Here is a 14,252-nt window from a genome sequence, read left to right as displayed (position 1 = left end):
AACTGGTATGCTGAAACCGATGGATGCGTGAGGAAAACGGCCTCTACCATTCCTTCTCGATCTCAGTATGGAGATCGGGAAGGAAAGGAAGGCTCACCTGAGCTGGAGGGTTATGGCCAGAAAGATACACGGAAGCAGCTCCAGGCGGATGACATATGAGGTCAGCGCTGCGCATGCGCCGGTGAGTCTCGTGAAAACCAACGTTTGTTTACAGAAGCAAAGGAAGCAAAGTTTCCATACTTGAGCAAAGGAAAATCAGTCTCCTCTTGGCTTATATCGAAATCCTCCGACATTCTTCTTTACAAATCCTCGATTTGTACTTCTAATAAGTGACCGTTGTTTTGTTTTGATCTCTCCGCTGCGTTTCCGCGTGCGTCACTTCTGAGCAGCGCATGCGCAACGCCGACTTCCTACGTCATCCGCCCGGAGCTGCTTCCGTGTACAACAGTGAGAGCAAGCTAGATTAAATTGAATATTACGTTTTAAATATGGTTATTTTTCTTACAAAAACGCATCGATTCGCTACAGGAGGCCTTTGTTCACCCCCCGCAGCCATGTGAGGCACTTTTTTATTATGAATGGATGCACTTTATTTCACTTCTTTTGGACTGATGAACTGCAACACCCGCTGACTGCCATTAAACAGCTTGGAAGATCAAAGACTTTTTTAATTTAAAATAATTTTTAATATAACTCCGACTGGATTCGTCTGAAAGAAGAAAGTCATATGCACCTAGGATGCCTTGAGGTTGAGTAAATCATGGGCTAATTTTCATTTTTGGGTGAACTAACCCTTTAAGCATGGTAAAAATCACTGCAATTTGCCGTCTGAAGTGACTTGCATTGTATTTCAGTACAAAAGGACACTGTTATTTTCAGTCACTGTCTCGCTCCTCAACTCTTGTTAAAGGTCTAAATTTACACAGGATTTGGTTGCCTGCGGAGATCAGACTGTTATGTGCATCATCGTCTCAGGTTTGTTTGTGTACCTGTCAGCGCTACCAGGTGAGGCAGACAGAGACGGTTTGCAAGAACAATGAGTTCCATGGCATCCAGATCTGGGCGAGAGCAGAAGCAGCCAGCATAGAGATACTCCAGCACAGCACGCATGCAGCTCCGCGTAGTGTTTGGAAACAGCACCTGACAAAACACAGCAACAAACTCAAAGAGGCTTTTTCAGGGGAATAAGAACTCAGTGTTAAAGAACAGTATGATTAGAGTATGCTGTCTTCATTAGTAAAGTTCAACTTTAAGCTTATGTTAACATTCTGACATACAATGGGGTCCAAAAGTATTGCATAAGCACTTCATGTTTTCAGTGTCTTAAGTATTTGTTTTGTCCTACTTGACAGCAGAAATCAAGCAGCATGAAATCCACAAGTTAAATATAAAACCCAATGTTTAAATTTTTCACCATGATCTAAAGAGCATCTTGAGCTTCAGTGGAAGCTCAAGCAAGAATATCTGACCATCACGTCACAAAACTACTTATTTGGTTAGTGCCTTAGAAATTGTGCAAAATCTGAAATATACAGTATTTATTTTACTCATTTAATTATTTTTTTAAATCCTAAAAGTTCCAGTTTTTTACAGGTTCAAATCTCAATTTTTAAATCTCAAATTTTCATTGTGGTCTTAGATATTTGGGCCCCACTATATATGATGGGAATACTCATTTGTATTGATTTTTCATACATGGTAAACTTATTTATTATTTCAGATTGCTAGATATAGCATTAGAAATGAAGGTTTAAAACTAGATCAAGACCAGATGTTAAGAGGAATTTTCTATTTGTCTCTCAAAAATAATGTTACTTCGTTCTAAGAATAAAAGTCAATAGATTGTTCAACACAGTATAATTTTAGTATCACTGAAATACTATTATAGTTTTTAATAAAAACATTAATTTTATTCCTATTTTTTATTTTTAGTCTTATTTTCTATTGTAATTTTAATTTTGGTTAGTTAATTTTATTGTGTTTTGTTATTTGTATTTATTTATTTTTAGTTTTTATTCAGTTTTATTTAAGTTATTTTAGTATCATTTTAGTATCAAGCTAAACTAAACGAAAATGAGAAATGTTACCTTGGCATCAAGCTCAAATAAAATAAGTTTTAGGGTTTCTTTTTATTTTATTTATTATTGCTTTAGTTTTAGTTAATTATTATAACCCTGGTTCAACATCATCACTTGTGTCACAAATGTCCTATCATCTCTACTTGCTCCAGATATTACTAAATTAAATCACCCGCTTAGTTATTTATCTCCTTCTATTCTTTCCAATTTGAATACATAGAAATCACAGATGTTCATCAGGTTCCTGTCAAAAACTACATTAGTTCATGTTAGACAAACTGTGAAATTGTACACAGTGTGACCATTAAAATACACACCACAAATATAATCTTTAAAATCTCAGTGTTCCCAGTGGTACTGGTTTAGACATATTGTGAGCGCACTGTACCTCTTTTGTACAACTCTCCACAAATGGTCCACCAAACATGGCTGCCATCCAATCACAGCTTGAGATAAGCAGTGGTTTATGGGCCATGATGGTGCCATCATCCAACCTGAACACCACATCTGCAGGAAAGAACAGACAAACTTCTGTAGCTTTTCAAATCACTATTATGATAATACGTTGTATAACATGCCATATAAACTAATTCTACTCTCTGGTAAATCAACATACGTAGCGAATCCGATGCTGAAATTAAGTGATCATCTTGACACCTTAAAAGGCACTCTGTGACAGTGGCTTGACATTACATTCCACTAAAGCACAATCATAGTGCTAGAGTGAAGGATAAATAAATAGAAATGCTCAGTGTTTATGTTTGGAGAGGGAAAAGCTCGGTCAGCATTGCAAGACAGCTTGATGTCCTCCAAATCCTGAGAGTGCTGAAAAACATGATACATCCGCAACGGTTCTCTCTACCAGAAGAGCACGGATTATGAAACCGAAATCCAGCTGACAAAATATGGGGGCTTGTTTTTTTCTCCGGGGGTGAATAATTGAGCTGAAGTAGAGGGGAAAATAGCTTGAAGGGACATTCTGCTGGAGCTCATCTCACATTTGAGAAAAATTAGCTTTGGTTATAAACAATGCTGGGCGAACTTCTGCTAGAATGTGCACTGTATGCCCAACGTGTGCAGATATCAAAAAGTTAGCTTTTTAATATACAGCTGACAGTATTATTCTACACAGCACAGAAAGGTTGGGGTGACAAATAGGGACATTTACAGGAAAAGGGCGAAAGGACTGCAAAATGAGTCCAATCGGTTGTCTGAACCCTGTTGAAAAATCCAGCATATGCTGGTTAGGTATGTTTTGAAGCATGGCTCCTGGTTTGAGTTGGTTTAAGCTGGTTCTTAGCTGGTCATGTGCTGGTCCTAAGCTGGTCCTGAGCAGGAGCTAGTTGCTTAGGACCAGCACATGACCAGCTAAGAACCAGCTTAAACCAACTCAAACCAGTAGCCATGCTTCAAAACATACCTAACCAGCATATGCTGTTTTTTTCAACAGGGAATGCTATGCGCAGTTAAGTGTAACTGACACATATACAAATAAATAAGGTAAGTTCTATTTGTACCGTTCCAGTTGGGATTTAAACCGACATCTCAGGAATGGGAGGCGTGTGAGCTAACAAGCACGCTAAATTCCGTTACATTTACCCCCCTAAAGTTCATTCCCATCAGGGTCACGGCACCAATGTAACCCTTCCTGTTCTACTCAAACCACTCCAAGCGGGATTCAAACAGGCGTTTCCTGCATGGGAGGCAGCGCAGTAACAAGGATGTTAAAACTGTCCTCCATTATAGTAAACATGCTAACATAATGCACAATTCTAATCACAGTTCTTAAAAACAAACAGAGACCTACATATTTTTTAAGACTGGGTGATATATTGAATGTTCATTATACATTTGTGATCATTTTGCTGCATCATGAATATTGCGAAATTTTTAAAGTGCTCCTATTATGCCATTTCGAATATTGCCTTTCATGCATTCTGTAATGTAGCTGTACAGGAATGTAAACAATCTGCCAAAGTTGTAAAGCCGAAGGTGCACAATAAATAAAACTGTCTCCCAAAAGAAAGAATCGACTCTGAACAGCCTAAACGAGTCGTCAGTAATTCCAAACCCACTTCCGTGACGACTACACGTCACGGGGTAACACAATTGCATTGTTCTACGTTGACCCACGCTCAAACACTGTAGCTGGTTTGTGTGTTTAACATCATGTCGAGAAGATGCTGTATCCTATGCTGTGAAGGTAAATTTGTTTTATTTTCACTTCCGAAAGATGAGGGTGTAAAGAATCAGTGGTTAAAATTCATTTTTCCCACTCTACTACAGCAGTACAACCCTAATCTTTATTTGTGTTCCAGTCATTTTATTGACTACTGCTTCTCTAATCTCTGGGAGTTCAACACAGGATTCACAAAACGCTTGCTTTTGAAAGATGGCTCAGTACCCAGTTTATTTGGACCAGTTGGCTCCAATAAATCTCAAACTGTAAGTATGATGAATAATAGATGTTCATGTTTTCTATTGAGTGTTCAAAATATGGAGCTATGGCAATGGGCATATAATTTCCGACACACGATTTACGTGGTAGACCAATCACAACAGACTGGGCTGTCTGACCAATCAGAGCAGAGTAGGAATCTTAGAACTGCTTTGAATGAATAGTTTGAGAATCGTTAGAAAAAGAGGTGATATTAAATGCATATTTTGAGAAAACAAAAGCGTTTTTACCTTGCATGCATGTAAACGTATTGTAGGAAACTCCCAAAATAATATCAGGAACCTTAAAAATGGCATAATAGGGGCACTTTAATGCTTTTTTAATTATTGTAGCCCAGTTTGTCCTGAATACATTGTTATTAATATGTTTATAAGCAACTGAAAAAAGCACAAATGTCAGGGCATGTCAAAATTTCTCCAGGGCCCCAAAACACCCTCAGACCCCAGAGGGTTAAGTTTCCTAAAGAGTTATTTCCTAAAGTGTTTGATTCTCACTTTAAACTATCCATTTCAATGACTTATTTCAAAACCATGGTTAAACGATCACTCAAGATCACCCACAAATGTTTGTGAGATCTCTGTGTGACATTGCTTAAAATTTGTATTCCCATTTTTCATATACAGAAGGTTTTGGAGAAGATATGTCATTTTGCTGCATATAAATGAAAATTGTTAAATATTTTTATATCGCTGAAAGAACACTATCTAGAAAAATAGTGTGAAAGCATGTCATCTAACTAGGTTTATAATGCATTTGACTTCTTTTATGTAACATTTTGAATGCCAACATTTCATTTTGATATTCTGAATAGCTGTTTGGTTGAAATAATGGCCTCTAACCTTCTCACCAATTTCAGAGCAATTCCATTTGGTCAACAGTCTTGAAATGTACTCTCGAAGATTTCATGTAAAAGCAGTCATAAAAGCAAACTAGATAAAAGTCCACCTCATTAACCAACTACTGTAGTTGCTTTTTGGATGACTTGACTATCATTCTGGCCCATCTCTAATAACTACAGTACCAAGCAAACATACAGTTCACATGCCTCTCACCAGAGAAGGTCCCTTTGGCCAGACATTCTTTCACTCGATTGGTGCGTCTCACGTGAAAGGCCTTGGTGATCTCCTGATTCATGAAGGCCTCATCGTTCAGGATATTAGCCACCATCATACGCAGGTCAAACACTTCCAGCAGCTCTGCGATGTGGGCCACCTGCATTAGCTCCTTCTCCCGCTCATCTAGTTTACCTGTATACAGGTACCGCAACACCGATCGGAATGGACCGGGCTGCATTGAAGGGTCCATGTGAACAACGGTCATTTTTCTAGGGTTGAAGGTCACGGGGTCATCCACCATTTCTTCTTGGATGCTAATGAAAGCACGACTCAAGGCTGGGAGCAGACGACCGCGACGATCTCCGTCGCCTTTTAGAGTTCCATCACTGGTGCAGGCACGCAAGTTTGCTCTATCTCCATCGTCACTACTTTCACAAACGTCAAAACTAACTGCGCGCATCAGCAATTCGCGGCCAGAAAGCGGTGGCCCTCGGGGTCGTTCTCGCTCCCGTTCGATCTCCTCAGGACCCCGAGGTTCGGTCAAGAAGAGGTCGTAGAACTTGGAGCTAAGATGACATCGGTGCAGAGCGGGTCCTCCAACAGCCGACTAGCGTGCTCTTCGATATTACTGGGAGGGGCAGGAACGGTGATAATGGGTGGAGGGGGTTTTGGGGGAAGGAAGGGGGCTTGGAGGAGTGGCCTTTGAACATTTCGTAAATGTGACTTCCAGAATTGGAGATGACGACGGGAAATGAGGGCTGCTCGGATAGCATTGTCGAAAACGTCCTTAACCCCGAACTGAGCAACTATGCTGGTCTCATAATAACGGACGCCTAGTTCTTTAGCCACCTCACGGCCTTTCTCTGGCGCCAATATCTCATTGGATTTAATGGGTCTGAAACAAAAAAAAAACAGCATTATACTAAAGAACTAGCTTTCCCCACAATGAAAATCTTTATCAGTCATAATTTACTCACCCTCATGACGTTCCCAACGTTCAAAACCAAAAGACTTACCACAGAAGGAAAGTGAATGGGTATGGGTCAGGGGTGTCCAATCCTGCTCCTTGAGGGCCAATGTCCTGCACAGTTTAGCTTTAACCATCTTCAACAAACCTGCCTGGAAGTATCTAATTGCTGCATCTGAAAGCTGAAAATGCTGTATGCGCATCTTGAGGTAGGAAGGCAAGAAGGCACGTCCGAATCCTATGATAGTGTTACATCCTGTCTGCTGAGATATCTTCATCTCATTGATTTTTGAAGGCAGCATATATGTATCCTTTACTGCCTATGATATTCCACAATTCTGTGTGTTCAATTGACCCTTCGCAAAACTGGTTTGGTCTGGTTTGTTTTTCAGACAAAAAAGGCAGCTTCGGCATTATGATTGGTCAGATCGCCCGTCAGATCGCCCGAAACTCCCTGCGAAGCATCAATTCCATGACAGTTGAGCCCAGTTTGTTCACAGATGTATGTTTGTGAACAATTGTTTCAACTTTTGATTTCATTTATAGTGAAAAATATGTATTGTATTAATTAAATATTAACTTAGTTGTGACCAAAGCTTTATATATTTTGTTGGAGATCATTAGACTTTTATGCTGCCTCAAAAGCCTGTCTGAAATCAGTTTTGGGAGATACCTTCATGCACAAATTATATCTGCAAAGTCATTGCTTGAAAGGGCAGAGAGGCAACAAGTCAATTGCCTAAGCTTTCGGGTGCAGCCAGTGAGTCTGAAGACCTGGTTAAGGTGTATTTAATAAGGGTTGGAGCTAAACTCTGCAGCACAGTGGCCCTCCATGAAAGAGCAGGATTAGACACCCCTGGCAAACAGTAAGTGCAGTTGAGCTTCAAATATTACAAGATAGCATCATTAAAATAGCAAAAAATTATTTCATAAATCTCATGCACAATATTATTAAGTTACATGATAGCAGCTTTATGAGGAACAAACTAAAATGTAAGTCATTAATCACTGAAAATCTTCACCTCCACCACTGCTCTCAAATTTCATTCATGTTAATTTAACAAGATACATCACAAAAGTTCAGAACAACATACAAAGAATTGTAATTATTTTACTGTTTTAAAATATTGTTACAGACTTTGTAGACTGTAGAATTGATGGGGACATAGGATGCATTCCACTTCGCCTTTAGACACAAACTCGTGAACTTCCCTAAGCACTTCCCCTTGGAAGAAGCCCGCTGTCATTTTGAAGTGTGTTCCACTTTGTGAAGTGGATGAAGGAAGTTTACATTGACAGACCCTCGATTTTGACCGAGGGAGCAAGTCTACTTCCTATGTATACTATAGACAATTCCATAAACCACAGTGCAACACAACTGTGACATTTAATTTTGACGTTGTGGCGTTTAATGTAAAATGTAATTTACCCCCAACCCAAATAATTCTATGATATATAAATTATTATTTTTAATAATTAAAACACCCCAAGCATAACTATATACACATAGAATGTTGCATTAAACAAATTTGTAAAGGAAAAATGTAAATAATATATTATTATAATAAAACTCCATATCGGGTTCCAAGTGATCAAGGGTTTAGCACGTTCCAATTCAGTCCATTGCAAGGGTTCGGCCAGTAGTGAACACTCGTGCAACTCAATCAGCGACGTACATCCGAGTAAATGAGATGGAGAGAAGTTAACAAGGGAAGGGCATAAAACAACAAAGTGGAATGCAGCCATATATTTAACAGTGTTCCCAAACCCATTCCTTGAGGCACCCCAACACTACACATTTTCAATCTCTATCTAATCGAACACACCTGAATCAACTTACTAGATCATTAGTAAAGACTCTAAGACTTTAAATGGATGAGTCAGATCAGGGAAACATCCAGAATGTGTACTGTTGGGTACCTCAAGGAACAGAGTTGGGAAACACAGGTTTACAACATACAACTGTTGCATTTCTAGCATTAATGGCTACCAACAGTTGCATTTGCCATCTTAATTTACCTGGCCAGTGGCCGGCGAGCTCTGTTCACTGCCTCCAGGTCGGCGTACCGCAGGTCTAGCTGGCAGCCCACTAGGATAACAGGAGCTCTGGGACAGAAATGCTTGATCTCAGGGTACCACATCGTCCTCACATGGTGGAGTGAGTTTGGGTTTGCAATGGAGAAACACAACACCACCACATCAGACCTGTTCGCAAACCAGAGACAACTCATTAACTTATACAGGTTAAAACTGTTTAGTTTTCTTGGTAACCTTTTTAGGGTCACCTTTGACTTCTGCACAATGTAAGCTTTTCAGTGAGTGCAAAGTTTAATCTGATAAAGTTCTGTGGAATATGACATTATATGAGCATTTACTCATCACCATTTTTTATTAGTACAGGTATAAATAAATAACTTCACAAACCTTCACAAAAGTGGAAAAAAAATATGGGAAAAGGGACAACATTAAAAATGAAGAAGAATAAAACTACATAATCATTTATAAATTAGTATAAATATAATTAATCTAGTGTGAAGGAGAGAGGTAATCCAAGTTCCCTTTCAGTCGGTCACTACGAGTCATGTCGTGACCGACGAATTGGGATCTAACTTCGAGAGACCAATCTACTTCGAGTGTAACTAAACGAGCCAATGCACATTGGCATGCAATTATTGCATCCAGCTGCCGCTGATCACAGCGTGAGCATAAAAAGGCAGCCGGTGCAATGCATACCAGGCTTTTCGCTTCGGAGCCGAGCGGCAACATCGTTCTGCTCCATCCAAGTGTCTTCAGTGAGCTACAAGTTCAACGCGGCCATTTCCCCTGTGCGCCTCAGCACTAAAAGAGCATTTCCCTGAAAGAGCAATTTCTCTAAAAGGGTACAATAAGCAGGTGCGTCTTTGTAAAGATGACGGATCGTCTTTTTAAAGATGCCGTTTCACCCGTGCGTTTTTGGATGCAGTCGTTACCTGGCGCTGAGTGATGGTCATGATCGCTGCCTCCCGTGTCTGGGCATTAAACACGCTGAGGTGGCATTCGTGGATGAGTCATGTTCCCATTGCGGGAAGATGACTATCTCGGAGCTGCGGGCCAGGCTCCGTTTCCTCCAGGGGGGCGGAGCTCCGTTGCCTCTGCCGTGATCTAGGGTACGTCCTGGCGGCAGCCAGGCGTGGACTACTTCAGGCAGTAGCACGGGCGGTCTGAGGGTTACAGTGGTGGCAAACCCCTCGGGGGACCATCGCTCCTCTAGCACTTCGCAACCAGCTGAGCCGCTAAAGGAAATGCGCTGGACCCTCTTTAAAGAGCGTACCAGCGGTATCCTTCGGTGCTCCAGTCCCGACGACCGGATGTCGATCACTGCATCGGAGGGAGAGCTCTCTGGAGAAGAAGATTCGCCTGCGCTGCCGCCCTCCGGGACGGTGGCAAGGCCTGAATCGGATCCAGAGATGTCGGCTATGCTTTCCCGGGCCGCCGAAAGGCTAGGGCTCGAGTGGAAACCTCCACCGTGTCCTGGGCCCTCGAGGTTAGATGATTGGTTTCTCGGGGTGGCTCGCGCTGGTTCTCAGCACCCCGCCTCAGTGCCTTACTTCCCGGAGGTGCATGAGGAGCTCACCAGGTCATGGACCTACCCCCTGTTGTGCTGCAAGCGGCCATTTCCCCTGTGCGCCTCAGCACTAAAAGAGCATTTCCCTGAAAGAGCAATTTCTCTAAAAGGGTACAATAAGCAGGTGCGTCTTTGTAAAGATGACGGATCGTCTTTTTAAAGATGCCGTTTCTGGATGCGGTCGTTACCTGGCGCCGGGTGATTGCTGCCTCGTGTGTCTGGGCATTAAGCACGCTGAGGTGGCGTTCGCGGCTGAGTTATGTTCCCATTGCGGGAAGATGACCATCTCAGCTGCGGGCCAGGCTCCGTTTCCTCCAGGGGGGCAGAGCTCCGTTGCCTCTGCCGCGATCTAGTGTTCGTCCTGGCGGCAGCCAGGCGTGGACTACTTCAGGCAGTAGCACGGGCGGTCTGAGGGTTACAGTGGTGGCAAACCCCTCGGGGGACCATCGCTCCTCTAGCACTTCGCAACCAGCTGAGCCGCTAAAGGAAATGCGCTGGACCCTCTTTAAAGAGCGTACCAGCGGTATCCTTCGGTGCTCCAGTCCCGACGACCGGATGTCGATCACTGCATCGGAGGGAGAGCTCTCTGTGGATCCTCCTCCCTCACCACCCTCGACGGTGGTGCAGCTAGGGGTATACAAGGGTCCCCCCGGTGGAGCGGTCGGTTGCGATGCAATTGTGTTGTAATACCGCCTCCACCCGGCAGGGCGAACCGTGCCTCCCCTCTCGGGTCTGTAGGTACTCGTCTGGCGTGTCCGGTGATGCTTATACGGCCTGTGGAGAAGCTGCCTCCGCCTTACACGCTACGGCGTTACTGCAGGTTAAGGCACTGAGGGACCTGCACAAGGGTGGTCGTGATCCGGAAGTTCTGAAAGAGCTCCGAACCGCTACTGACCTCGCGCTCCGAGCGACGAAGGTCACCGCGAGTTCTCTGGGTCGTGCGATGTCCACACTTGTGGTCCAGGAGCGCCATGCCTGGCTGTGTCTGGTTGATATGAGGGACGCCGACAAAGTTCGGTTTTTTAATGCCCCTGTGTCCCAGACCGGCCTCTTCGGCGACGGGTGACCCAGAGAGGGAGGAAGCTGCTCTTTGGGGGATGGTGAAGGCACCTCACCCTCCCCCGGAGGAGGGCCAGGTGGAGAATCTGGAAAATCTCGACGAGAGAGCGGTTTTCTCTATCTCTGGGTCCCAGGAGGGCACGGAGAGTCGCGGACGGCCCAACACCGGACCTCACTCATCCTCCTCCTTAGCCAGCCGGCAGCAGCGGGCGGTTCGAGAGTGTCAACAAAGGCCCTACTCATGCACCCTCTGCCAACCTGTGGAACCAGGTAAGCGTTGCACCGTACACTCAGACCCCTCTCTGGTCCGCTCACAAGCCGCCCGAGTTGGGTCCCTGCGTTCCACCTCGCTGCCCCACTGCGGGTACGGCGGTTGTTCTGTTGGTCCCACTTGCACGGTATCTGGGTGCCTGGCTAGCACTACCCAGCCCATCTCGCTGACTTCTGCGGACCATCAGCCTCGGCTATGCGATTCAGTTCGCCCGGCGTCCCCCCAAGTTCAGCGGCATCCGCTTCACAACATTGAAGCCGATGCTCCTGTCTTGCGTACGGAGATCGCAGTCCTACTGGTGAAGGATGCGATAGAGCCGGTCCCTCCAGCCGATATGAGGACAGGGTTTTACAGCCCTTACTTCATTCTACCCAAGAAAGGTGGTGGATTACGACCAATCTTGGACCTGCGTGTCTTGAAACAGGCCCTTCACCGGTTACCGTTCAAGATGTTGACGCAGAAACGCATCTTCGGGTGCGTCCGTCGCCGAGATTGATTTGCAGCGATCGACCTGAAGGACACGTACATTCATGTGTCGATACTTCCGCACCACAGACCATTTCTGTTGTTTGCGTTCGAAGGACGGGCATACCAGTACAAGGTCCTGCCCTTCGGGCTGTCCCTGTCTCCCCGTGTCTTCACGAAAGTCACGGAGGGGGCTCTTGTTCCCCTCAGGGAGCAGAGTATTCGCATCCTCAACTATTTTGTCGATTGGCTTATACTAGCACAGTCTCGGGTTCAGTTGTGCGAGCACAGGGACCTGGTGCTCCGGCGCCTCAGCCTGTTGGGTCTTCGGGTCAACTGGGAAAAGAGCAAATTTTCCCTGACGCAGAGGATATTTTCTCGGTATGGAGTTGGATTCAGTCGAACAGACAGCACGCCTCTGCCAGCTGACTCCCAGGTAATCCTGAGGCCCCGGCCCGGCTATGTAACCAAGGTTCCCACGACTCCCTTCAGGGAACAGGTGGTGAACCTGCAAGCGCTGTCCCCGGAGGAGGCAGACCCAGCCCTAGCTTTGCTCTTTCCCGTCCGAGCCTTGAGATGCTACGTAGACCGGACACAAAGCTTTAGGACCTCAGACCAGCTCTTTGTCTGTTACGGAGGCCGGCAGAAGGGGAAGGCCGTCTCTAAGCAGAGGATGGCCCACTGGATTGTGGATGCCATCGTCCTGGCCCATCAGGCACAGGGTGTGCCCTGCCCGCTCAGGTTGCGGGCACACTCTACTAGGAGTGTTGCATCCTCCTGGGCGCTGGCTCGTGGTGCCTCGCTGACAGGTATTTGTAGAGCTGCGGGCTGGGCGACCCCCAACACGTTCGCTAGATTCTATAGCCTTCGTGTGGAGCCGGTATCCTCCTGCGGATACTGGCACTGAGAGGCCCCGGTTAGTGTCGGTTTGCTAAAACTGCTTCAGAGTGTCCGTACTGTAGACCCTGTCGAGCTACTCCGTCCCCTCGGCAGCCAGACGTGGCGGAACGTCCGGCGCCAGGCCCTCTCTCGCTGAATCCTTGAGAACCGGTAGAGGGCTGGGTTTCATATGTAGAGACCTAAGCGGATCCCATATGTGTAAAGTCCATGGTATAGCCTCAGAGCCCATGTTTCCCCGGCAGACTTCTGCCATTTCCAAGAGGGTTATAATCACCTCCCAATTTCCCATATGCACCTAAACGGATGTTCGTATGTGTATTTGCTTCCGAAACCTCCTTCGGGAAGGATGGGGCTTCCGCAACGTCCCTGTTCCAAGTAGAACAGGTACGTTTGCCCAGTGTTATCCAATCTCACTGAGTGGGTAGTGCTACGACAACGGTGAATGGTCTTCTTGTTGCGAGCCCCGGCCTACACCGAAAAGGGGCGCAGGTGGCTCGCACAGGGCATGGGAAGGGGCAGCATCCATGGCGCTTTGGTAGGGAATCCCAATTCGTCGGTCACGACGTGACTCGTAGTGACCGATTGAAAGGGAACGTCTCGGTTACGTATGTAACCCTCGTTCCCTGAAGGAGGGAACGGAGACGTCACGTCCCGTCGCCATGGCTGCTGCTGTCATGGCGTCACCGGCTCGGCTCCTCAGCGAAAACCTGGTATGCATTGCACCGGCTGCCTTTTTATGCTCACGCTGTGATCAGCGGCAGCTGGATGCAATAATTTTATGTCAATGTGCATTGGCTCGTTTAGTTACACTCGAAGTAGATTGGTCTCTCGAAGCGAGATCCCAATTCGTCGGTCACGACGTGACGTCTCCGTCAGGGAACGAGAGTTACATATGTAACCGAGACGTTCACCTGCCATACGCAAATCTGCGGTCCTTGTGATGGTCACCGAAAGTGTCCCAGAGACGCAAGGACACACTGACATCATCCACCACATCCCTGGACCTTTCTAGAACCTGGCCGGAGAGACACACCTATCACATGCATGGAGATTTACCCGAGAAACTGCGTATGACATATTTTTCAATATTTTATCAGATTACTTATCAGGGAAATTATCGAAAGTAGCTACCATCACACGTTGCATCGTAATTTCTTTCATATACTTATTTTATGAATAAGAATATGGCAGCAGGCATTCCTCACCTCCTGGCAGACTCTGTACTGATCTATTGCCCAGACAGTGGGCACATGTGTGGCAAGTAGCTGGTATTGTGTAAGCGTTGCGTTACAGGCCCGGGCACAGATAAGACGGGTCTTTCCAACTGCATTGTCTCCAACCACCACACACTTGATAGTCTCGACATTTGGCCTCTCATAGTCCATGTCAGAATCC

At 45.4% G+C, this 14,252-nt stretch overlaps 1 protein-coding gene across 1 annotated transcript in view; it reads right to left on the bottom strand.

The window, feature by feature from the left end:
- The window catches only part of LOC107665202 (rho-related BTB domain-containing protein 2-like), a 19,677-nt gene extending 5,432 nt beyond the window's left edge, over nt 1–14,245 (bottom strand). Inside the window, 7 exon segments of the mRNA XM_016455987.1 lie at nt 990–1,140; nt 2,467–2,585; nt 5,589–6,154; nt 6,157–6,486; nt 8,578–8,763; nt 13,769–13,872; nt 14,063–14,245. Of these exon segments, the coding sequence (XP_016311473.1) occupies nt 990–1,140; nt 2,467–2,585; nt 5,589–6,154; nt 6,157–6,486; nt 8,578–8,763; nt 13,769–13,872; nt 14,063–14,242 (1,636 nt within the window). The 5' untranslated portion in view covers nt 14,243–14,245.
- Nucleotides 14,246–14,252: the final 7 nt, after the last annotated feature.

The sequence above is a fragment of the Sinocyclocheilus anshuiensis genome, unplaced genomic scaffold (assembly GCF_001515605.1).
Source record: "Sinocyclocheilus anshuiensis isolate Anshui unplaced genomic scaffold, SAMN03320099.WGS_v1.1 scaffold691, whole genome shotgun sequence".
In the NCBI taxonomy this organism is placed as follows: Eukaryota; Metazoa; Chordata; class Actinopteri; order Cypriniformes; family Cyprinidae; genus Sinocyclocheilus; species Sinocyclocheilus anshuiensis.
Note: the sequence above shows the minus strand (reverse complement) of the source record. Positions and strands in the feature narration are given on the sequence as shown.